Source organism: Lichenostomus cassidix, chromosome 28, assembly GCF_008360975.1.
Source record: "Lichenostomus cassidix isolate B80296 chromosome 28, HeHo_3.0, whole genome shotgun sequence".
Classification (NCBI taxonomy): domain Eukaryota; kingdom Metazoa; phylum Chordata; class Aves; order Passeriformes; family Meliphagidae; genus Lichenostomus; species Lichenostomus cassidix.
Genome location: NC_139508.1, coordinates 6029783 through 6056307, shown reverse-complemented (window position 1 = coordinate 6056307; position 26525 = coordinate 6029783). Strand labels below are relative to the sequence as shown.

Sequence of the window (26525 nt, the reverse complement as noted above, 5' to 3'; positions counted from 1 at the left end):
ACAGCACTCTCAATATGAGATATAAAGTAAGCTCCAATTTTATTTCACCAAACGAGAGACTTATATACTGTTATAGAAGTTTCTATTCATAGATACACACACACCTGCAGCTGTTCTCACACACCCAGGGATCCTCCTGTTAACTCCCTTATTCTTTTCTCATAACACTCCTGACTCCTAATCTTTCTCATGGCATTCTTCCCACAAAACATTCTCAGGCAAACAACCACTGCAGCTTGTCGGAATTTCACTGAGGCCTGGGAACACTGAAACCTTGCTCAGCTCTGTTCGGTTAGCATGAGTTTTGCTGGAAAAACTGTGTTTTCCAACATGAACACAGGGCTGCCGTCTCTTACAAGCAGAGAAAAGGAGATTTGCAGTTGATTCATCTTTAGTTCATTATTAATTATAGCCTTTTTCCTAACCCTGTTCAATGCTGCTTTACCTTTACTTGTATGAGTAAGTGCCTAGACAAATAAAAAGTGCATACAGTAAGCCCTTAGACAAATGCAAAAAAAAAGTTTGCAGATGTAGCTGGGGGAACCTCTAACTGGTTGTCATTCTTTCTTGGTTTGCTCTCCTCCATCACTCCCCTTGTGTAGATTAGCCTGTGACAGAAAAATTGAGCTCACACCCTTGTTTTTCTGCATCACTAGTATATGACTGATGTTGTTCTCACTGTGTCGGGGTCACTGTTGCAATAACCTAATATGTGAGGCTGGGAGTGGGGATACTGGAAGGGCTAAGAGGAGAGTCCTAGAGCTCTCCTCAATTCCCCTTTACTAATTCCTTGCACTCCTCTGCAGCACTTATGGTTGCAGTCTTCTGGAACAGATGTTTTGATGGGCACGGGAGGGATTACTGCACTGTTTTGAGGATGCCCCACTGTGCTCGTCCTCTGAAAGGAGAATTAGAGAGGAAAATAAGATCCCTGTGAGCCTCAACTGCTGACAGCAATTGCCCATGTGACAAAAGTAGTCACTATGGGAGTTCCCTCTTCACCTGTGTCTTCTCAGCTCTGTGGGCAGGGGTGTGAGTGCAAGTGGCTGCAATCTCACATGGGCTCCTCTTATCTGCCAGTGTTGGAGCTACCATGCCCTTTGTGTTCACCATGTGTGGTGACCAGAACTACTGCCATGACCAGGATATGAGGGGCTGCTGTTGCCTAGTTGCCACCTACAAAATACATGCTCAGATGCTGCTGTTGGGTCACTCAAGTTGCAGCCTCTAGAATACTGGGTTAAATGGTTTCCTGACACTGTAGACATCATCTGGGAGGTGACATAACACACATCTTCATTGTTTTTGAGAACTTGGCTGATATTCGTGCTGAGTCTGAGCCATAGCTGACTGGCAGTCCTTTGTCAATCTAGAACTGGGTATATAAGAACATACTGAGCCATGCCTCAGTATTGGAGGGAGGAATACACTTGTGTATTACACATTAATGTATGCTAAGGAGTTTCATTAATGTTTAATCACCAAATTTGTCTGGAGTCACTTGTGGTTGGTTGGCTGGAACATGTTTCTTGCCTAGCATGTTGGTTCAGTGCCCTTTTGACATGTGTCAAGTCTTCACTGAGTGACGCCTTCTTTTCTCAAGTGGCTGCTTTGGGAGGCTCTGTGTTGGTGTGTCTGCCCTTGACCCACTGCCCAATAAGCTTTGAATGCTCCCAGCATAGGTAGGTATGTGAGAGCATCCAGCGATTGTCTTTCAGTCTGCTATGGAAACATCTCTGTTTTCTTTTTCCTATCTCCTTGTTCCCTGTGTTGCCCAATTATAAACTTGCAGGCTCTTTTGCCAGTAGAAGAGGGGTGAAAAAAATGAAAGCACATTTGTAGTGCAATATGGGTGTCTATCTTTGCCTCTGTGCAGGAAGAGTTATGCTTGGTGCACATGGACATGAAGTGGATTGGGCTGCAGCGTGTCCTTCTGTTTTCTGCTGAACTCCATTTTGAGGTTTTAGTTTTATTTTTACCATCACCTTCAGATGGGGTTTACATTTTCAGAGTGGAGGCACCCGTTTGCTGGCCTAACCTGTCATCTGGGCAGGTTTTTTGCTGCTTCCCAGGGCTTGTATTCTGGCCATTGTAGGGAGGCTGTTGAGGTTCACATGGCCATATGAATTTTATCCCTTCTGCTCTTCTACAGAGGGACCAGTGATAGTGGCAGGAAAGAACTGAAGAGTATCAAACATGACTACATAGCTCTGGCTGATTGTTGGTGGCATCAGAGCCCAGGTGGTGTGGGGAGAGTGAAGGGCTTGAGGATAGCTGAGCAGGTCCTGCAGAACAACTCTGGATTGCACAACTGTTGTTGGCAACAGGATTTTGGATTCTACAACAAATCCCAAGCACAAATACAGGCTGTGTGGAGAGTGGATTGAGAGTAGCTTGGGGAGAAGGACTTGGGGGTGTTGCTGGGTGAGAAGCTCAACCTCCTCCAGCCATGGGCATTGGCCCCCAGAAAGCCCCCCTGTGCTGGGCTGAGCCCCTAGCATGGGCAGCAGCAGAGGGGGGCATTCTGCCCCTCTGCCCTGCTCATGTGAGAGCCCAGCTGCAGAGCTGCCTCCAGCTCTGGAACACAACACGAGAAGGTCATGGATCTGCTGGAGTGAGTCCAGGGGACATCACAGACTTGCTTCAAAACCTGGAACATCTCTGCTATGGAGATGGGCAGAGAGAGTTGGGGTTCTTCAGTCTGGAGTAGAGAAGGCTGTGGGGTGACCTTAGAGCGCCTTCCCTTCCAATGCCTGAAGGGGCTCCAAGAGGGCTGGAGAGGGACTTTGGACAAGGGTTGGGAATGGCTTCCCACCGCCAGAGGGCAGGGTTATGTGGGGTATTAGGAATAAATTCTTCCCTGTGAGGGTGGTGAGGCTGTGGCACAGGTTGCTCAGAGAAGTTGTAGCTGTCCCGTCCCTGGAAGTGTTCAGGCCAGATTGGATGGGGCTTGAAACAACCTGTGATAGTGGAAAGTGTCCCTTCACATGGCAGGGGGTGGAATGAGATGGGCTTTAATGTCCCTTCCAACCCAAACCGTTCTGTGGTTCTGTGACTATGGAATTGTCTTTCAGGATTCACAACTTCTTCAGAGAGACAGGATCCACCTGACTAAATGTCCAGCATACAGCTGGGTAACCATGTCATATGATGGGTGAGCAACTGGCTCACGAGTTGGGCACAAAGGGTTATAGTGACTGGGGTGACATCAGGCTGATATTGGTCACTAGTGGGGTTCCATAGGGCTCCAGCCTCAGCCCAGTTCTCTTCAACATCTTCATCAATGACCTGGGATGCAGGATTCAAAGGAACACTAAGAAAGTTTGCCAATGACACTAAATTGGGAGGAGCTGTCAAGTCCCACAAGGGCAAAGAGGCCCTCCAGAGAAACACTGACAAATCAAACAGATGGGAAATAACCAACCATGGGAAGTTTAACAATGGTAAGGGCCTGATACTGCCCCTGGAATGGGGCAGCCATGATTGTATGGATGGACTGGGGAATGAGAGGTTGGAGGGGGACTACAGAAAGGGACCTGGGTGTCCTGGTTGGTGGCAAGTTGGATCTTGGAGTCAGCAATGTCCTGGAGCCAGGAGGGCCAACTGTGTCCTGGGGGGCATCAGGCCAACTGGGTGAGAGAGGAGATTGTGTCTCTGCTCTGCACTGGGGCAGCCTCACTGTGAGTTCTGGAGGCAGAGTGGTGCTATACAGCACCACAGTATAAAAAAGACGTTAAGCTGATAGAGTGTCCAAAGGAGGGCCACAAGGATGGGGAAGGGTCTAGAGGGGAAGCCTTATGAGGAGCTGCTGAGGGCACGTGGTTTGTTCAGTCTGGAGAAGGGGAGACTGAGGGGAGACCTCAATGCAGGCTTCAACCTCCTCATGAGGGGAAGTTGAGGGGCAGGTACCAATCTCTCTACCCTCTAGTGACCAGTGACAGAGCTTGAGGAAACAGCATGAAGCTGAGTCAGGGGAGATTTAGGCTGGATATTAGGAGAAGGTTTTTCCCTGGGAGGTGGTCGGACACTGCACAGGTTCCCCAGGGAAGTGCTCACAACACCAAGGCTGCCAGAGCTCAAGGAGCATTTGACCAACGCTCTCAGGCACAGTGTGGGATTGTTGGGCTGTCCTGGGCAGGGCCAAGAGTTGGACTCAATGATCCTGACAGGTCTATGATTCTCCATACTCTATGATTCTGGTATTCTTACACAGAAGCAAAAGCAGCAATCTTACATGGCCTGTGCATTTTAGCTGTCTGATATACCTTTCAAATAATCTTGTGTTCTAAAAAATATACAGATATAGAAGACTTTGAGGTGTCCCATGCAGTCTGTATAGCTGGTTATATGATATATTATTTTGGGAGAGGGAGAAGTTTGTAGCTCTTTATCCTCCTATGCAGAGAAGAGTGGAAGCTCATTTCTGAACAGTTCACATTTCTGTAGTTCATCTGGGTTCAGATCCTTTGTAGCTTTGTAGTGCAAGAGCAGCAGAGTCAAAGTGGGCCCTTGGGCTTATATTCCACAAAATATCTTCAAGTGTTAAAAAAAAAAAAAAAATTAACGAAGCCGCTGTATTGGGAATAAGGGCAAGTAATTGAAGCTAAGATTGTAGGGTGAACTGATCTGCTTCAGTTTATCTCTTGGGAAAGCTTTCACACTTCAAACATAGTATGTTTTGTCCCAATGGTAATAAAAACTAAATCTTTGGGACTGCTTGTTAATTGAAAATGTTCAATATAGAATGTTCTTAAATGGCAGAAATCATATCATACACCCTTTTTCAAAGAAACTTATGTGTAACCTGGTCCTGTGTTTCAATTATTTGATAGTTCTTGGGATGTTCTCAAATCTGAATACCTTTTTTCCCCCTTAGGTGAGTGGAATCAAGAGTCTCTATGAGTCTGAGCTGGCTGATGCTCGAAGAGTTCTGGATGAAACTGCCAAAGAGAGGGCTAGATTACAAATTGAAATAGGAAAACTGAGAACAGAACTTGAGGAGTTCAATAAAAGGTGAGGAGAGTACTCAATTTTTTTTTCTTTTAATGAGAATGGGCAATATTTGCTGGGGAAATGATACTAATGATGCTTTCTAAAGTGCCTTTTGGTAGCAGATCAATGAGAAGATACAGGCTTGTCAGAGGGAAAACCCTGCAGCTTGTTGGTATAGCTGGTCAGAGCAAATAACTCCAGTAGTATATACACAAATCTATTTGTAGGTGTAAGATGAATATCATGTGATTTGAGGCTCAAACAAATGGCTGTGTCTGCTTTGTCCTGTTGTACCTCCCCTTACATGAACACACACGTGTGCAGTTGCTTAGGACACTGGATTGAGAAAGTGATCTAGATTAAAATTGATCCATCCAAGGAGGGCTAATTCATAATTTTTGTCTGGTTCACTGTATGACTGATGGGAGAAATGGAAGAAGAGAGAAGGGGTGGCCCTGAGCAGTTTGGCAATATGGAAGTAGTGTTGCCTTGAAAAGACATGAAGCTACAGTGTAAATGTACTGGGAAAAGACCTTGTAGTGATTAATTTTTTTTAAACTGCTGTTCAGCTTGCATCACAGAGAATTGGCCTAATAAACTAGTTCCTGAAGCCAAGTAGAATCCATTATTTCAATTTCCATGGGAATTTTTGTAATCAAATACTGTTTAGCAGTTGAAACTTCATTTTAAAATTAATATTTGTATTGGCAAAATCAATTTTTGCTTCTAATTGAATTTTGATACCTATTTTAGTAGATAAGATTTGGGAATGTACTAGTTTGGAAGCAAACCTGTTGAGGAATTATCCCCCCCACAAATACGTTGCATGAGATTCCAAGTCAGAGCTACAATTTAACAGAAAAAAATTAAAATAAAGGTAATAATACATAAACAATGGCTTAAACTGACAAAGTCAGAATACAGCCTGCCACCCTGCTGGTCAGGGTGGTGGTAGCAGTCCAGTCAAATGGTGGCTGCAGTCCTGTTGGAGGGATGGATGTGGTCTTGTTGATGTGGTGGTCCTGAAGAAAGGTCTTGTCCATCTCTGGAGGTCCAGTGGTGGTTCTCAAGCTCTTTTCTGGGAATCCAGTTGTCACCGAATCTGCGGGAAAATAAGAAAAACCCTCTAACACTGTATTTGAAGTGATAGAGGATCAGGCATTACTTTATTTGCTGGCCAGGATGTGCCTAGGAAAGCAGTGGTAGTGCCCTGTAGTGTTCCAAGTCTCAGTTTATATGCCCGTAGGAATGTTTAGTTCCTCCCCTCTGGGCGGGGCATCTCACAATAGGATGATGTAATTCTATGAGTCATTCCCAGAGACCTTGATGGCCCATTAGTGGAGATAGCCCCCCACAGGATGTTATCAGGGCTGAGTCAGGCTGAAGATAAACACCACTGCCCCACCTGTTTTTAACAGTTTATGAAGATGGTAATAGAATACGTACCTTTTGGTTACATTTTCCATGTAGCCCACGACAGGGAATTACAGATTTTTCCTGAGCAGGTCACTAGATACATCACCTGTTTATGAATGTTGTCTGCTATAAAATAGCTTTTATTCTGGCAGTGCCACTACAGGCCTATTGTAAGTCTCTCAGCTTTCTTCATTTGCAACTAAGTGGTTCTAAAAGGGCTTAAGTGTTTCCCTCCCTTGTCTTTTTTTTTTTTCTGACTAACTAGTTGATTTATGATAAAGTATTTAATGTTTTGTCTGTAAAATTCGCTATATCACTGGATACTCATTTTCTGTGCTGGGCCCTCTTTTTAAAGTCAGCCATTGGAGATATTTTTGGATTTTGCTCTAAAACAACTGTCCAAATACAAAATATCGATACTGTAAGCATCTGTATTTGAGTGAGTTGGTGTAAAGCCTATTGAAGCACAGCCAGTACCATAGGCCTGCATGTGGTCATAACCTGTGCGCTGGTATTTAGCACAGTGCACTCGGTTAGCTCAGCTTTTGTTAACCATGAAAATACCCTCTAGTAACTAGGTCAGCCATAAAACCCCTGAAGTGCAGTGAGGTAAATCCCACCTAGCCCTACTAGGGTGTTCCTGTTGTGGCTGTTTTTGCTCTTCAAAGCCTCAGGCCAGCAGTCTTGGCATTTATATCAGATAGTATATTTTGCATGGCAGTTGGCATTATGTGGCCTTTAAGGTTGTCTCTCATCTCATGATAGCAAGTACTTGTCTTGCTTGGCTTTTAAAGCAAATTCCAGAAGAAAGCAACAGTAGTAACTGGGACTTTGTTTCACCTCTCCTGTTCTGATAGCAAGATGATATTTCTCTGTTTTGATTAAGGTATCTTTGTAAGAAGTATCATCACTTGGCAGGTAATGAGAATCCAGTTGATTCCTGTTCTTTAGACTTTTGATAGCACTAAGAGATTTTACAAATACCTTGTTGCAGAAAGTTGTGCGTGTAGAGTGATGGAGATAGTGTTTTCCCTTGGATCACTTCCCTCATCCTTTGTTTGGACAGCTAAGTTGTCACTTAGCAGTCACTTCAATGACCAATTCTACCAAATTCTACCAAACTAATTTCAACTTTTTGTTTGTCTTCTGAGATAGATGAGGGAAAAAATAGCTGGTTTTCTGGGTTTCGCTCTGTTTTTACAGTTCATAGCCATAGAGTTGAATTCATCTTCATAGCTTTAGAGTTTCTTCTACCAAATTTCTTTCAGTCCATTGAGATGCTTGTATTGTACTTGGAGTGTTCTCTGAGTGTCTCATTTGTAACGTGGCTAGATTTTAAATATGACTCTTGCAAATGGAACTTTTAAAAGTCTTTTGTCTGATTTGCAGTCTTCTCTTGACATCGAGCTCATTATTGAAGCTTCCCTGTCTATGCTGACAGTCTCATGGTGCTTCTCTCAGACCAATCTTGTTTGAGAACTGTGTATAGTGTAAGAGTAGGTTAGTATAAAATATAATTTTATATTCACTACTATTACCTCTGTCTCACTTTCAGGCTCATGACAGAGGAGAGGTTTAAAAGGATGCCAACGCAGTCTGGCCAGGAGGGATCCCAGATATTGCCATTCCATTGTTTGTTCGGAATTGGTTGGGTTGCTGGGACAGGAGACAATAGACTTCCCTTGAGACATAGGATCCAAATACAATCAACCCCTTTCTTTTTTTCTCCCAAAGCCTGGGTTTGTGAGCATGGAAAGCCCTGAAGGCACTCAAGATGAGGCCGCAGGGTGTGGTTGGAAGTGGTGACATCAGGCCTAGTTCGTGTCCAAAGGAGCCTGAGGCTTACCTGCTTTTAGTTCCTTACTGGGGCTATCTACTTGCACAATTTCAACTTAGTGAAGCAGCTGACCAACCTGCAGCAAGAGCCTTGGATGGGACACAAGGATTTGGGACAGGGCCTGTGGTCTAAGAAAGAGCAAGGCTTTTCTGTCAATGTACTGGACTTCAGAGCCCACACTTCTGCTTATGTTTTCCTGTATCTTGTTCAGATACTGACAGATAACATTACCCCAGGGTTCTAGGTGAGTACAAATTCAATTCCCAGGGTTTGGATTCTGGGGCACCTATTTTGTTTAATTTAGATATTTTTTTTCTTACTGTGTTACTGATGTTGTAACATTTTCTGGGGGATTTTTAGTGTTTGGGATAATTGGACATAATTTTGCCTAGTGAGTCAATAAGAAGCATCCCAAGGCATTTTCTAGAGTAGTTTGTACTGGAATGGACCAAAGGTCTATCTAGCCTGGTAATTGATCTCTGTTAAAAGCTATTCACCTAGAGAAGAGAAGAATGTAACATGCGTAGTAACAATTCTCTGGAGTACTTTTCCAGTCTTCAGCTAAGGGACTTTCTGATGTCCAGCTGGATTATGTATTAAAGCCATAGTGGATGTCTTGGATTCATGTTATGATAATCCTTTATCCCCTATCGTTGGCTTATATGCCCAAGAAAGAAAAAATGTGTGGTCCTGTCTCTTTAACTACACCCAGCCAAAGAGAGAAATGCGGGTTGTTTTGAAAACATTTTCCCCAAGCCTCGCTCCGGGGGAGGATTCATCGCCCGGCAGAGACTGCGTGCTGGACGGGGGTCGGAGTGAGCTCTGTTACCGTGTTTTTCCCATTTTTTCTTTTTCCTCGTTTGGACCCCTTCTCTTCGATCTGCTTTGCCACCTGGAGACCCAGGAGGGCCAGAGGACAGCAGAGCTCTCCAGGGAGCTCCACCCGGCCCCGGGGGGGGGCGAGGAGGAGAGGGGCTGCGTCTGAGAAAAGGACTTTTTAATCAGGTTGAATAACTCCTTTTCACCTTGGTTTTCCCCTTCCCCTGTGCCTTGCAGGGCACTCTGCGTGGTTTTGTCAAATAAATAGTTTTTTCTTCACATCCATCTAAGAGGTTCTGTTGTGGGTGGGGGAGGGTGTGTCGGGGCCCTTTGCTCTCAGAGGAGAGAGAGTCTTATCATTAACCCGGGACAGTTTGCAATTCATAGTGTGACCAGTATCCTGAGACCAGCTGTTTGTGGAGTTCTTAGATATAGCAAGGGGATTCTGAGCTTACCTACATACTGTATAAACATGTTGCTCAATCTGCCAGCCCAGTTTCATTTGTTCATTTATCCTTTTAATTTTGTTTTCTCCTTCATATCTTCTAAGATTTTTCTCTCCAATGATCTCTTTTTTCAAGTGGAAACGTCTTACTGCTTAGTTGGTTCTGCTGCTGAAGCCGCTCTATGCTTTCAATCAACATTTTATCCTCTTTGTCGTTTTTCCTGTTTTAGCATATCCTCTTGGGAAGGGAGGCTGCAGAATTGAAACTTCAGCCAGTATTCAAAATACTATTGTACCATAACAGTGTTCAATATCATTATTCATAAATAAAATACAGAACAATTCTTAAACAAAGTTGCATTTTTGAGTGCATGAGTTGCTGATGTGTGAAGAAGGGTAAGCTCCAGCTAATATTTTACATCAGACTCAGAAACATCTCCCAAGACCCCAGTGAGTGGCAGGAGTGCTACAGAACTCAAAAGTGTTTTGTGGTAACTAGATTTGCTGTGGCTTGTTTGGGCAGAGGTATGAAGTAAGGCACTCTCAGAGCCCTTCTATGCAGGGTTCCCACTCCTGCTTATGCTCCTTGCCTTCCTTTACAAAAGCCAAATTGACTCTGAATTTTCAAATTTTTTTGTATTTATGCATATGCCCACTACTTTTCTTCAATGATACCTTTGTCTAATTTTACCTGTAGAATTATCAGAGAAGGATGTTGTGTGGGGACTTTATCAAATGCCTTACAGAAGTCCAGACAGACAATATTCATAGCCCTTCCACGATGAAGTGACTCCATCAGTGGACAATGGAAGGCTGCTAGATTGGTCAAGCATAATTTGGAGAAGCTGTACTGGATGTCTTGAATCACTTCCCTGTGTTCTGTGTTCTTAGCAGAGCTTTTAGGAGGATCTGTTCCATGATGTTCCCAGGTACAGAGATGTGGTTGACAGGTCAGTAATTCCTAGAGTCCTCCTTCCCACCCTTTTGAAATATGGGTGCAATGTTTCCCTTTTTTCCATTATGTGGGCCTTCATCTGTCTGCCATGACTTTTCAAACGTCATGGAGAGTGGCTTGGCACCTACATTAGCCAATTCCTCTGGACTTTAGGGTGCATCTTGTTGGGGCCCATAGACTTGGTTTCAGGTGGTCAAAAATTCAGGTTTCTCAGGTGGCCAAAATTGCTCACCTTCTCTTATAGGGTGACCAATTTTGCCTTCCCAGTTCCTGTTTTGTGGTCCATCTACTTGAGAGGTTGTCATTGAAGGCTGAGGCAAAATAGCTGTTGAGTACATCAGCCTTCTTCTTGTCTGTTATTACCACTATGCCCATCTTGTTTAATGAAGAAGACTTGTTTTGACTTTCCTTTTCTGACTGACATACCCGTGGAAGCTCCTCTTGTTATTCTTGGTGTCCCTTGCCAAGTTCAACTTCAGCAGCATCTTGGCCTTGTTGACCCTATCCATACACAACCAGGCAATGCCTTCATACTCTTGTCAGGATACCAGTCCTTACTAATACTGCCTTTGCATTATCTTCTTGCCTTTTAGTTTGACCTGCTGGTCTCAACTCATCCATGCTGGTCTCTTGCCTTCCAGTCCTGAGGATCAAGAGCTCTTGTGCTCTAGAAAATTTCCTGAAAGATCTCCCTTGTCCCTGAGTTTCCCAGGGGGTGCTTTTGACTAACTCCTTGAACAGTAGGCAGTTTGCTTTCCTAAAATTCATTCTTCATTACTCTTCACTTGACCCATGTCTCTCAGGACTGCAAACTCCTGGATTACATGATCACTGCAGCCCAGGCTGCCTCCTGTCCTGACATCACCAAGTATGGCTCACTTGTATTGGTGACCATCAGGTCCAGTATCTCATCCCATATGGTAGAGCCATGCTGAAGGTTGGGGGCGGGGGGGAATTTTCTTCATTTTTGTTACTAGGAAACCACAACGACCAGGTACTCAAGGACCATTTACTGTTGTGTAAGAGGCAAAGGATGTGGCCACGTGTGGTGAGGGGAAGAGGCATTTCGCCATTGGGACTTCACTTGCTCGCAGGACCTGGGAAGGGGAACAGTGGAAGCTGCTGTCTTGTTTTCGCGGCCACTGCGGAGAGAAGGCCTGGCTCTGCACTGCTTTCTCTTTCCTTGCTGGGGTGAGCTTTCGTTTGGGGAGAGAAGCACGGGATTCCAACCCCCTCTTCCCCTCCTGGGGTGCGCATCCTCCTGGCTGCGCTTGCAGCTGCTGCAGAGGGGGCTCCACTGCCGCTGCCCCGCACCCCACCTGCCGGAACGCACTGCCACAGCTGTGGGGTTTCTGCCACCTTTTGCTGGCTAGCCCGGGTAGGCCATTCCTGCCGCTCCAGCTCTCTGCTTTGAGCTCCCTGCTGCGCCCAGTCCTGCTCCACGCCATCCTGCCGCCCAGCCTGTCCGCCATTACCCACGTGAGACCGAGCTGACCTCGTGCCACAGCGCCACCTGCAGCTGCTCGGCAGTCATCGCACCTGCCCTCTCCGGCTGCTATCTCAGCAGCGCCCCTGCTGGCTGTGACTGTAACTGCACCAAACAGGAAAGTGCTTGGCAGCCCAGGGACGTCTGTCACCGGGTTTCTGGGTTTTGTTTGTTGTTGTTACTGTTGTTGTTGCTTGTTTGCCTCGTTATAGATACTAGTAAAGAACTGTTATTCCTTTTCCTATATCTTTGCTTGATAGCCCTTGATTCCAAAGTTATAATAATTCAGAGGAAAGGGGGGGATCACATTCTCTATTCTAAGGGAGGTTCCCTGTTGTAATGTGTGTCCTTCCTGTCCCTGACCCCGCCCCCCCTGACCCTTTCGGACTGGATGTGAGTCAGGGCCGCCCCCCATCCCTAGAGATAAAATCCCCAGCCACATCCGGAACGGGCCTCTTTGGTTCTGGACTCATATGGAACCTGTACCCTCCCTCGCCTTCCCTTCCCCCTCCCCAGTCTCCCCACTCCTCCCCTGTTTTCCTCAATAAAACCACCATGGAGACCAGGAACCAAACAGCTGCCTTTCTAAACCTGCAACGCTTCTACAAGAACCGTGTCTGACCAGCCCCACAGCTCGTGGCCATGGAATGACCATCCTGCGTGTTCCGGTTCTAGGGCAGCCCTCCCCCGCAGCAGGGGAGAGCTGCCTTCAGGTTCTGCACTGCTGCAGTTCCCTCCTTCCTTAGCAGACACCTGTCTTTCAAAACCAAGACAAGCTGTTAATTACCTGGTTTCACAAGCTATCCTCAGTGCTCTCCAAAAGCCTTCTGGATTTCCTACAGCTTGCCCTGCTACTTTTACAGCAGATGCTGGGATGGTTGAGGTCCCACAGCAGGATGAGTCTACAAGTGCAATGTCTCCTGTAGCTGGAGCAAAAAGGCTCTACTTGATCAGTCAGTCAGGAGTAGATACCAACCACAAGGGTTCCCATTGTTGCCTTGGTCTCTGATTCTTACCCACAGGCTTTCAAAATGCTCATGGCTGTTCTTCAGAGACAGTCCTTCACATTCAATCCACTTCTTGTAGAGGGTAACGCCTCCTTCCTCACTTATCTCTTCTCAACAGCCTGTAGCTGTTGATAGTTGAACTCCAGTCTTGAGATCCATCCCACCATTGCCATCCATTCAGTGGCAACTAGGTTGCAGCTTTCCAGCAGCACAGTGGCTTTCCAGCTCCTCCTGTTTGTTGCCCACCCTGCATGCGTTAGGCATGTAGAGATGCAGCTGAGCTGTTGGCTGTGTCATCCTAGGTGAATGTTCCTTAAATTCTTGGAGGCATTTCAAATGTGTTTCCCTGTTGGCTCCTATCATCTCAGGAGCCAATGGCTTGTCATCTCCTTTAGACTTCAGTTTACCCACTGGAAACTGAACGTGAGAGTGGGGGGTGAGGGGGGCAAGGGGCAGGAAACACTTCCTTCTAACAAGAAAGAGCAGCCAACCAAAATGTGGGGTACAGTTGATGCACTGGAGGGAAAGGATGCCATCTGGAGAGATCGGAACAGGCTGGGGAAGTGGCCCTGAGTGAACCTTACGAAGTTCAACGAGGCCAAGTGTAAGGTCCTGCATATGTGTTGTGTCATTCCCATCACAGATACAGGCTGAGTGGAGAATAGGTCAAGAGGAGCCCTGAAGAGAACCAAGTATCAATGGATGAAAAACTGAATTTGAGCAAACAATGTGTACTTGCAGCCCTGAAAACTGATCATATCCTGTGCTACATCAAAAGAAGTGTGGCCAGCAGGTCAAGGGAGGTGATTTACCCCCTCAAGCCCACCAGGAGTACTGTGTTCTGTTCTGGGGACCCAACATCAGAAGAATGTGGACCTGCTGGAGCAAGTCCACAGGAGGCCTGATGTTCTGAGGCCTGCTCTGATGTTGTGAGGGCGGAAACCCCTCTGCTCTGAAGCCAGGCTGGGAGAGTTGGGGGTGTTCACATGGAGAAGAGAAGGCTCCAGGGAGACCTCAGAGCCCCTTCCAGTGCCTAAAGGGGCCCCAGAGAGGGAGCGGGACTTTATACAAGACAGATAGTGGTAGGACAAGGGTGAATGGCTTCATACTGACATAGGGCAGCATTAAATGGGATATTGGAAAGAAGTCCTTCCCTGTGAGGGTGGTGAGGCACTGAACTGTAGAATTGTGGTATATCCTGAGCTGGAATGGACCCACAAAGACCATCAAGTCAACACCTGGCCCTGCACAGACACCCCAAAAGCCCATCCTGTGCCTGTGCTGTCCAAACTGTCCTTGAGCTTGGCAGCCTTGGGGCCATGACCATTCCCTGGGGAAACTGTTTAGTGCCTGACCACCCTTTGGGGGAAGAGCATAATATCCAACCACTGGAACAGGTTGCCCTGAGAGAAGCTGCAGCGGCCTCATCCATGTGGAAGTGTTCAAGGCCAGGCTGGATGGGGCTTGGAGCCAACCTGGTCTAGTGGCAGGTGTCCCAGCCCATGGCAGGGGCTGAAACAAGATGAGGTTTAAGGTCCATTCCAGCCCTGTGGAATTCCAATCACTCTGTGATTCTGTGTATTTTACAACATGTACAGTACATACATGTATGTACTATTTGTACCTTGAATACAACTCATGAACATAATTTTTTTTCTTTTGAACCAAGTTCATAACTAGGTTCATAAAGCAGTTGGGTAGTTTCACTTTATAAAAAGTTTAATATCTTTGGGATGTTCAAACACTGCTTATTTGATGTAAATAATAGCTTAACTTTTAGTTTAAATATGTTTGTATCAAGAGTAGGGACATATTTTTAAATCTAGAATTAAAATACTGTTGTAAAAATAGCCATTCTGATATTATACTGTAGCTTGTATGGTTCTATCCTATATGCTATGTAACAGCTCCCAGTGTTTGTGTTTTACATCTTTAGCTGGACAAAACTTTTGACTACTGGAGTTAGTCAAAAGGGAAGGGAAAAGTGGAGGAGGTATGGATGGGAGCAGTTAATTTACTGGTGAGGTGCACAACTTCTGTTTGGGTAGAACACCACCCTCCCACAAGACTGTCAAACCAGACCTGGTGAAGTGAATAAGATCCATTCATTGATAGCAGAGGCAAATTTGATGGCATGGTTAAGGAGAGTCTCCTGCCCTGGTGTTCATGAAGTGCCTGTTCCTATCTTTACCAGTGTCACTCCTCCCCATATCAAGCCAGGTCTGAAGGTCAGCGTCTGTCAGGTGCCGTCATTCTACTTGTTTTAGCAGTCTTCTGCTGGAGCTGCACGCTCCCAGCTCTGAGAGGGGTTAATGTCATGCTGTGGCTGCCTCTGCTTGCTACCTACCGCACATGAGGGACAGGAGAACTGTGCGTGGCTTCAGACTGAAGGAGAGTAGGTTTAGATTTGATATTAGGAAAAAGTTCTTCCCTGTGAGGGTTGTGAAGCCCTGGCCCAGAGCAGCTGCAGGCCCAGAGCAGTTGAACACACCCTGGAAGTGTTCAAGGCCAGGTTGGATGGGGCTTGGAGCATGATGAAGATGAGCTTTAAGGTCCCTTCCAACCCAAAAAATCCAGTGATTCTGTGGTCACTGAAATAGTTCCCTTGAGCAAACTTGGCTCTTTCTAGAAAGAAAGAGCTCTCAAGAGTTACCCTAATGTGGTATTCCTTGAAGCATTGACATGTCTCACCAGATGCATTGACTGCTCTTGGGAAGTTTTTAACATCTCAGAGACCCCCAAAAGCAGTTGTACCTTTGTAAAACCTCTGTCACTTTTTTGCATGAAGGCAAATAAACCAGGCTGAAATTATAAGTGAAAATAAAAACGTGCATGGAAGCAGCTTGCAGTGTTGTCAGTGTCCTTGAGGGAGCTGAAGGTTCTTATCACTGTCAAGAATTGTCTATGGTTCTTTGTCAAGCTGTGCATCAAACACTTCTATTCATTCCCATCCCTAGAAGCACTCACTTGCTGCCTGACTTCTGCAGGTGGGAGGAAGCAGGAGGTTGTATGAGCACATACTGCTGTTCATGCTCAGTGTGAAGTGGCATTTGCCCTTTGGGTCCTGCACAGGCAGAAGACTCCCAGGTCTCATTTGCTGTGACACAGGCACAGTGGCTTGTTTTACAGCACATGTGTAACACAGTGCTTGTGACCTTCTGATTGCTACTAAATTACTGTCTTTTAAGTAGAAGTCGTATTTTGTCAATATGTCTCCTGCAAGTTGCTGAGTTTGAAGACACTGCACATATGTTGCAGAACAGAATTCACAGTGACAGATTGGACTGATGATAAGAAAAAGTCTTTACAGTTAACTGAAAACAAATTGCAAGATCTACACCATGAAATGCAGAGAGAGAATACAAGCTGAATGCATCAAAAATAAGGGTGTCAACTTAGAAAAAGATGCGCATCATGGTGAACCATGTAAAGAAATACTGTGTGTAGGGCACACCAATGTCCCATAATGGAGGATTTTTGTAAAATAATTCTGGCCAATTCAGGCAAATTAGAAATTCAAGAAGACAGTACAAGTGATAAGTTTGGGAACCAAGCCTCAGGATCTGGGCTGGATAGCAAGGTTTGTATAATCTAGAGCAGTGGTCTTCAGCTTTTTATTTTTTCTCTTTGCAAACATAATGGTTTTTTTCTGAGTTTGGAGTTGCAGATTGAATATAGAGCTTTTAAAAGCCAATATGTAGTAGGGATTCTCTTCAAAGTTATTTCTGTGGGCCCTTAAAAGCAGCTCATGGACCACAGGTGCAAACTACAGATAAATAGATGAGAAGTTTGAGGAAATAAAAGGAGAAAAATTAAGTCCGAGATGGCTAAAGAGAAAAAAAAAACTCTTCCCTGCATCCCGCATGGTGTGAGACTAGAATAGTGAGCTTAAGCAGCAACAAGGAAGGATTACAGCACATAACAAAACAGTTTTTTAATAAGATAATGATACACGCTTAGAGAAGCTGCAGTAACTCAGTATGTTAGATGAAAAGACTGATAAATACTTACTGGGCAGGAGAAAGATTACCTTGATGATATCTGCAAGTTGGATATAACAGCTCAAATACTGATACTTAAAGCACTTGGAGGTGCTTTGCCCATGATGAATACTGCTGAAGAAATGCTGGTTTATTCGTGAAAGGTGACCACATTTCCATTGTGGATTATTTTACAACTTTGTGTGGGAATACATCATGAGGAAGAGGCTTGACCACATCAAATATAAAACCCTGGGAATGCTCAGGTGTCTTTGGCCATTGAATGTACTCTGCTTCATGAGCTGTACTACAAAGTAAAAGATTTCAGCTGTGTAGCTGCTAGATGAAAAAATACTGTTTACACCTTGTGTGTATTGTCATCTCTTAGCTGCCAGATTTGCCTTCTTGTTTTTCCTTTGTCTGTCCATGACATGTTTTTCACCATGCTGTGCATTTACAGAACATGATACCAGCTGCATGTTTTGGGGGTGTTCCAAGTCAGTGATCCAGCAGCATTTGCAGGTTACTGCAGGAACCACGTAGTGGTGAGCTGGGCTTGATAAAAGGTGGCTGATAACAAAACACCTGTGGCTGTAACCAGGACATGCTCAGGATGGGTGTGCATCCACGTATAATGTACTTTTGTTTTTCCAGCTACAAGAAGAAAGATGCAGATTTGTCTGTGGCTCAGGGTCGCATCAAGGATCTGGAAGTTCTCTTCCATAGAAGTGAAGCAGAACTCAATACTGTCCTGAACGACAAACGCAGTCTGGAAGCAGAGGTGGCTGATCTGCGTGCCCAGCTTGCCAAGGTATGATAGGGAATCCTCTCTTGCTTCAGCACAAGACAGTCTGTGTAGTGTAAATTTCCTTTTTTCTTTGCAGTTAGTTTATAGTCTGAACATCAGTGGTCTACCTTGCTTACTGCTGAACCTTTGCCTGCCCCTCTTGGATACAAAACTAAATTGTAAGAAATCTATGTAAAACAACCAAAGCAACACAGTGTTTAGACATTTTGCTTGTGAGAAGCTTTTACTTAAACATTTCTGGTATTTCTATATTCATGGGATATTGGGTTATTAAATGTTGTCCTTTGTAAGGTCCTGCATAATTTTACACCTGTGCTGGAGTACCCAGTGGGACCATGCTAGCAAGTAAAAGAAGGTACAACATATTGTGCTTGAGGAATTAATAATCTTTGGCTCCTGTATCAGAACGTATTGAAATAATCCTGCATTTTACATAGCTGGTTTGCAAACATGAAAGCTTGGTTTAAATATGAATTCACAGACAGACAGACACTTGGGTTTTTTTTTTGGGGGGTTTGTTTGTTTGGTTTTGGGTTTGTTTTGTTTTGGTTTGTTTTGTTTTCTAGGGTTTTTTTGTGGGGCTTTTGTTTATTTATTGTGTTTCTTTCTGGTGGTGCTGGTGGTGTGGGTTGGTTTTCTTTAAATCAGTGGATTAACATTAGATTTGTTACTGTGAATAACTGGTCCAAAGATATCAGATGAAGATGATAAAAGGTTTATGGATGGAAGATAAGAATCCAGACAAAATTTATCTTTAAAATTCTTTACTAGGCTGAAGATGGTCATGCTGTGGCAAAGAAGCAGTTGGAGAAGGAGACACTCATGCGTGTGGACCTGGAAAATCGGTGCCAGAGCTTGCAAGAGGATCTGGATTTCAGGAAGAATGTATTTGAGGAGGTATTATCAGCCTAGTAATCTTGCAACTGTCCAGGGTTAATGTAGCGTTTAATCAAGCGGACTGTAACCAACTACGAACTAGTCCAAGTAGGGAAAATCAGTATTATCCTTCCTATAAATGGGTTCAGTAATAACATAGTTAAAGGTTTCACACCTTTTTACATGGTAAATCAGTGGTGGAGCCAGTATGAGAGCCAGGTTACAAGAGTATTGTGGCAAGTGAATTCATGGAGCCAGCTGACTGCTGTGGGAAAGGGAAAGTCTTGTTCCCTCTCTCTGAACCTGGTTGCATGGCCCTGCTCTTTACTTCCACCAGCTTTGCTGGACCTGACTATAAAAACCTGTTTTTATTTACAAGAATGATATGCAACTGCTTTGCTTATTGCAGAGATAGTTTTCTGCCTGTTAAGTGAATGGTTTTAGTGAAGACCAAAATTTTTGTAATACTGGGAATTGGGAAAGGGAAGTATGACCTCTGTACCAGATAGGAAGTGTTAAGTCTGTTTATTCCATCTTTGGTCGTTCTGCAGGCTCATTCAATGAGTGCTGCTGAGCAGTTGCCACATTCTTCTACCATTCATCTCACCTACACTAGAGGTGATGCTTGGCTCAACATGCACCAAACCATTTCAACCAGATTAACTAGAAAGATACTTAAAACTTTTTGGTTGAGTTTGATTTTTTACAGCTTAGTGGCTGAGTTATGTTTTACCACAGAATCCAAGTGAGTGCTCAGACTGGTTTAAGGGATGGGACAGGGCTGTGTGGCTAAGGATAGGGGACAGGGGCTGGAGCAGGGCAAAGAAACCAACCTGGGAGATTATTCTGAGATGTACTGACCATTGTCTCACTTCCATGCCCCAGAGTGGTTGGATTGGTACAGTGACTGCAGTGACAGACCCTTGGTTGTAGGACCTTAAAATAACTTGGGGAGAATGTGTTGCTACTGACTGAAGGTGAAGCTAAATGAGACAGCAGAAGCTAATCCTAAAGCTTGCTGTGCTCAAGGGTGAGTGTTCTTTAGCCATTCCTGAAGCTCTTTGATTCTTGAATGCACCAATTCAACACACAAAGCAATAAAGAAATTGATTTCCTTTAGGTTAGTGAATTGATTTGGTTCACTGAAGGGTCCAAATCTCCATTAGGATTGAGACATCGTGATGGGGAGTGTGGCAGGTGAGGCTTGCTAATTCTAGTGGTATTGAACTGCTGGATCAGCTCAGCCCTTCACCTGATCCGTTTATACTCCCCCACTACATTCCTTCAGCTTCTGAACTGTCATTGCCTACAGTTACTGAGAGACTGCTGCTTGCTAGTTTTCTTGGTGTAAAAATTGACCACAGAAGGGAAAGCTTCTTCCATATCTGTCGCTGTTGAGCAGCTAGCAGAGTAATGAATGCATCGGTTCTCAGTGGCAAGAAGGAAAGATCTTTATTGTTTTGATTTCATCACATATATAGAGTTCTCAAAAGTCACCCAGATTGGTCAGTCAGAAGCCTTTCCCCAGGCCTGATTGGCCAGGCCTGCACTGCCCAAGTTCTGGGACACTGTTCCAAAAACATCCAAACTTTATCTTTATTTACAAAACACAAGAAAACTTCTCATGGGAAAAACCTGTGCTAGCCACACATATCCCTTCAGAGCACATTGCTGCCAGTAAAAGGACATGTTTCTGGGGATCTATTTTTAGATGTAGAGCATTTCTGCAAAACAGCTAGTAAAGTTGCTTTGAATTTGTGTTAGCCTGCTGTAACTCCAGTCTAGGGAAATTGAGCCTCGCTTTACTTGCTATTGTTCCTCATGACCCTGCTGCTAACTTCAGGCCTCCTCCCAGTACTCAGAACCACTCCTTGGTTGTTTGTCCTACCCTGAAGGAAGAAATTGTTTTTCTCATACCACACATTCAGGCCTGGCCAGGTCTCTGCATGAATAAGTGCATGAATAAGCCTTACCTTACTAGTTTGGAACCAGTTCTTAGGCACAGAAAACTCATGCATCTCTAAAAATGAAAATTTTTTAATACAAACTCTGACCATAAAAAATTATGTCTTCAGGATTGCTTGGATTACTGCTTTATTAATACTCTAATAAAAATCTAATGAGAAGGGGTCATCAAGTATATAGAAAGTAGAGATCAGCATGTGCTTAAGAGTGAGATTTGAAGATGCAGTTTTTCTCTGTAATGACTTTTTAAAAATATATATAATGTTCAGAAAAGGTGTTAATTTTCATCTGATTCCTTGTAGACCACTATTGTTATGTCAGAATGTGTATTGAGGACAGGGTTTGTAGTGCACTGTATGGAATCTCTTTGCTATGTAAAAATTGATATTTTTTTCACCTCCCTTCCCCCCATTTTGACTTTTGTACCATAAAACAGCTCCTTACTTAGACAGTATATGGCTATTTTTGAAGCTGGTTTTAAGTTGGATCACTTTCAAGGATCACATCCTGACAAATGAAAACAGTAACTTGAATCTCTTAGTGCGGGCAGCAATTCCCAGGCTTAAAGACTGTAATACTGTAGCTCTTCTATACTAAATAGTACTGCAATATTTAACTGTAGCAGTGCGTCTGCAGGTTTTAGCAGAAGCAGGCACCACAGTTAGAGATGATTGGCACTGCATGTCTCCCTTCCCCTATCCCATATTGAGTTAAGGGCTAGAAAGTTCTTCTTTGTTCCCTCTAGCTGAGTTTCCCCATTGGGTTTCAAATTTTTATACCTTCCCTCCTCGTGTCCCCATTCCCTGGCGTCCCTGTCAATCCTGTACTCCTCATGCTCCTATTGGTCCCCCTGTGTAAACCCCTCCCATCCTGCACCCCCTCTTAACCCCTTGCGCGGTCCCATTCGGGGCTCTTGGCGCTCTGAATCCAGACTGCTTCCACCCCCCACGTTCCTCCCCGATCCCACCTGCCTTCTCCACCCTGCTGCTCCTCCCAATAAACCACTGGATTCTGAGAGACTGCATTTCTTTCATCATCGCCTTGTCTCCTGCTGGCCTCCATCCCCGGAGGAACTCCTTTACCCGTGATCTTCACTGCCGCGCCCGTCCGGCACATGGGGGTCGCGGCGGCTCGCCCACTTATGTGTGGCTTTGGGGCTAGCCGCCTGACGCAGTGCAGAAGCCACAGTTAACTGTTGTCTGAATGTAATTGCTTGTACTGTTTAACTTAGTGTGGGAATTTGTCCTTCTTTTTGCATGTGCGTGTGTGTAGGAAATAAGGGAAACAAGAAAACGACATGAGCATCGTTTGATCGAGGTGGACACAAGCCGCCAACAGGAGTATGAATCCAAAATGACTCAGGCTTTGGAGGATCTGCGAAATCAACATGATGAACAAGTCAAACTGTATAAGATGGAGCTGGAGCAAACCTATCAGGCTAAGGTAACAACTGCTGTTCACAGCACTGTCAGACTGGAAGCCCAGTCTGTGAGATAAAACCACTTCCATCAGTGCTACTGCTCTTAAGGAGATCAGTAACTATAATTTGAGGAAATTTTGTCCCAGTGTTCAAATACCTCCCCTGGGACTTGTGTGCAGGTACATTTCCAGGGAGGTTATAGCCAGAGGTAATAGCAAGCAATAGCTTTAGCCAAGAAAGGTCAGTTAGTGAGAAAACATGTGGAGCTGTTGGTCTCTGCAGAAGACACAGTGGGAGTAGTGGATGTCATACAGTAGCTGATTAGACAATGACTTCTGCTATAAGGGTTCTTATATCAGTAGATCCAGTTTTTCCTCACAAATGGAAGTGGTAGGGAAGACTTGCAATGTATGCAATACATTGTGCATAAGAAGCTGGAGGGGGTGATTGGAGAACTTGGGAATGGATGTATTTCAGTACGGGCTTTTGCCTGGATGCAGTGAGCTTGAAAATTAATACAGACACGCTGGAAGGGGCTTCTTGTCTAAGGGTGCATTGTTACTTTGCTCTTACAATTTTCTCTTTGTAATGTTCTTACTCGTGCCAGTACACTTTTAAATATGTCTAAGCCTGGCTACATTTCAATGATCTAAGTTAGTTCTGGAATGGAAAATTACTAGATGCAGTCTCGATCTCTTTGATGACAGGAAAACTTCAGGCAAAGTATCAGACCTTTCTTGACCAGCTTTGGTCATGGAAACCATGGTATGTAAGTTGGACATCACAGAATGGTCGAGTGATTTGGGCTGGAAGGGACCTTTAAAGGTCATCTAGTCCAGGCCCCTGGCATCAACTGGGACATCTTAAACTAGGCTGCTCAGAGCCCCGTCCTGGCAATTCTGGCTGTTGAAAATACTTGTCAGTAGTTACAGCCACTTCTTGTTCTCTTGTGCTGGAAGAATGATGGTACTGCTAACACTGTTCTCCCCCCACCCTTCATTGAGACTCCCTTTGAATACTTTAGGTTGATGATTTGGTTTGAGAAGCACTGATCTACAAATATTTAACTACTACTTATGGCAGCAACACTATAGATGATAGATACTAAAACCCCAAAATTAAGTACGGTTGGCAGTGTTGAAATTAGTCATGGAACTCCAGAACATGTAATACTTTATACAATGAGCTATTTGCATTGATTTGGCACAGTCTGAAGGAGATTCAGGACAGAAGATGCTTAGTAGAAAAAAAAAAGTTTAAAAAAGTCTTCAATATACAGACTTGGAGAATGAAAAAGTGACAAGCTTTGAGCAGGGGAATGAACAAATTAAGCTGCTTTTTCCGTGCATAAAAGATGTTTGTTACAGATGAAGTTGGAATGTAAAGGGAAAGGGGTTTAGCTGTGAACTTCATTCTATGATTTCTGAACAAAGATATGTCTCTGTTGGAGAGCCAAAGCTGGGCAGGAATCTGATGTCAAAACAAATCATTAGGTTTAGCTACTGAGCAGCTCCAGGATGAGACAGTCTTGGGTAAAAGCTCAGTTCTTGCACAGGACAGCTCAGATGTGGAGCTGCTGGAGAAAGTCCAGAGGAGGCCACAAAAGTGATCTGAGGACTGGAACACCTCTGCTATGGAGAGAGCTGAGAGACCTGGGGTGTTCAGCCTGGACAGGAGAACTCTCCAGGGAGAACTTATCATGACTTTTGAATACTTAAAGAGTGCAGCAGTGCAAAACCTGAGGGCAGCCCCCCCCTGCTGCGGGGGAGGGCTGCCCTAGAACCGGAACACACAGGATGGTCATTCCATGGCCACGAGCTGTGGGGCTGGTCAGACACGGTTCTTGTAGAAGCGTTGCAGGTTTAGAAAGGCAGCTGTTTGGTTCCTGGTCTCCATGGTGGTTTTATTGAGGAAAACAGGGGAGGAGTGGGGAGACTGGGGAGGGGGAAGGGAAGGCAAGGGAGGGTACAGGTTCCATATGAGTCCAGAACCAAAGAGACCCGTTCCGGCTCTGGCTGGGGTTTTTATCTCTAGGGATGGGGGGCGGTCCTGACTCACATCCAGTCCGAAGGGGTCAGGGGGGCGGGGTCAGGGACAGGAAGGACACACATTACAACAAAAGAGGGCTTATAAGAAAGATCATGATGATCTGTGATAATAAGCAATAGAAATTCAAATATGAGTATTTGGCACTATGCCAGCTTGACTATAACACAGTGAATGATTGTCAGACTTCAAATATTTTTTACTTTTATACTTTACAAGAAGCAATGGAGTGTGTAATTGAAGAACCTTCAAAATCTGTAGCCTAAAGAAGGCTCTGTGTATGCTGCTCAGAACCTAGAGAGCAGCAGAGCTAGTGAAGCTTTGTGCTGTGTGGCTAAAGAACATCTTCTGCCTGTAAGAGTTCTTAGAATTGGATCAGTTTAGTTTTAGGGTGGATTCCATGGCGTGGCAGAATTATTGAAGTCCAGCTGCAAGGTATGCAAAGGATGCTTTTTCTAGCTCTGTGCTTTCATGAAACTTACTGTTGTAACAGCTTTGAGCTCTGCTTTTCTCTCTCTGTTTTGGTTAAAATTAACCACTAGAAATGAAGCTTGTTCACTAGGTGAATTTAACAAAAATTAAAAACAAATTGTATATTGGAAACTATTAGGAAAAGAGAATAAAACCAAACCCATTTTTTTGGCTCTGGGACAGGATGTCCTCTGGAGTGCCATGAGTAGTTTTATTCCCTCTTGTAAAGGTACTACTGAGTAATACAGAGCAGACTGACAAATACAATTTAGAGTGTGAAACAGGTCGTGCATGGGAAAATTTTAAATAAAACTTCACCTGGAAAAGAGATGCATTGAGAGAAGTGGAAGATACAGTGGATGTCTGTAAAAGGATTAATAGCATGGGGGAAGGTGAATGAAGAATGATTGTTTATTATTTTTTCAGTAGGAGCAGGGACAATGAATGTCCAGTGGCAGATTGAGAAGAAACAAAAAAGATTGTTCTTTAATATAGAGCTGAACTCTTTGCCCCAAAAATTCAAGAATCAGAGACAGATTCCTGCCTGAAAAATCCACTGAGAGACAGTAAGCAAAATATTGTCTCTGACTTAGGAAGTTCCTGAGTTGCAAATGGCCAGCAGAGACATAATACCCATGGAATATTTTATTGAGTTGGTCTCTGGGCATCCAGGAAACTGTTGGACCAGGACACGAATTAGGTAGGCAGCTTTTGCTGTCACCCAATGTGATTTGCCGTAAGACAGACAAGCAGAGCATGTGGTCAGTTTTCTGGAAACTAAGGTTGCTTGTATAATGGAAGGCTAATAGAGTATTTTTTAACAGCATAAGCAAACCCTATAGGAATAGATCTGAAATAGATTTTCCTGGTCCTTAGGCATTCCTTAATGTTGTGTTGTTCTTACTCTAAACTTACCAGACCATTTAAAAATTTTTAAAATTAAATAGTTGCTATTTTTTTTACCAAAAGGATATTGCAGGATTTCTAACTCAGTACAAGTGAGCTGTATAAAACTTTTTTTCCAGCTGGAGAATGCCAAATTGTCCTCTGACCAAAATGACAAAGCTGCTGGTGCAGCTCGAGAGGAGCTGAAGGAGGCTCGCATGAGGATAGAAGCTCTCAGCTACCAGCTTTCTGGTCTTCAGAAACAGGTGAAGGGACTAAATTTGCTTTCATCTCAAACTCACAGCTGTTTTGTGTGAATATGTTAACATTTCTGACCCTTCATATTTTCTGAATTTTACATAGAGAAATCTTTGTTATGTTCTTTTGGGAGGGTTTTAACTTTTTGAGTGGACCTGCATGGATGCCAAGGGGCTTTCTCTTATGCTGTGTGCCTAGGCCAGTGCAGCAGAAGATCGCATTCGGGAACTGGAGGAAATGATGGCTAGTGAGCGGGAGAAGTTTAGGAAGATGCTGGATGCAAAGGAGAGGGAAATGACAGACATGAGGGACCAGATGCAGCTTCAGCTTACGGAGTACCAAGAACTGCTTGATGTTAAATTAGCACTGGACATGGAGATTAGTGCTTATCGAAAACTCCTGGAAGGAGAAGAGGAAAGGTACGTACAGATTCCACTTTCTTTGCTAAGGACTTGCAAGTGTTACTTTCATTTCTTGCTCTTATTTTTTTACGATTTGAGCAGGAGTGCCCAGATTTCCTTTCACTGAAGTTATATTGGCTTTATACCATAATGTGTTGCATGGAACAGTTGTTCTCACTGGAACACTTGTCTTTATTTTGGGATTTTATAATGGTCTCAGAGTACAATGGAATATATCATTCTGTGCTTAGTCTTCATATCATCTTTTTACTTAAGTGCTTATACTTCTGCGGTTTTAAATCATGTGGCCTGAGAATAGCGTGTTTAGTAGTAGCCGTACTGGAGAGAGGAATTAAGTGATCTGTGTTGCTCTCAGTAGCACACACATGTTTTCCATGATACATGGTCATACTGCCAGAACATTCCTCAGGGATGGATAGCACTCTCCTCCTCATGTA

At 44.2% G+C, this 26525-nt stretch overlaps 1 protein-coding gene across 1 annotated transcript in view; it reads left to right on the top strand.

Annotated features, from left to right (window-relative positions):
• LMNB2 (lamin B2) overlaps window positions 1–26525 on the top strand; it is a 42607-nt gene that overhangs the window by 6261 nt on the left and 9821 nt on the right. Inside the window, exons 2-7 of the mRNA XM_085040804.1 lie at window positions 4877–5013; window positions 17592–17748; window positions 18517–18642; window positions 21859–22029; window positions 25549–25674; window positions 25865–26085. Coding sequence (XP_084896930.1) covers window positions 4877–5013; window positions 17592–17748; window positions 18517–18642; window positions 21859–22029; window positions 25549–25674; window positions 25865–26085 — 938 coding nt within the window. The remainder of the gene's footprint in view (window positions 1–4876; window positions 5014–17591; window positions 17749–18516; window positions 18643–21858; window positions 22030–25548; window positions 25675–25864; window positions 26086–26525) is intronic.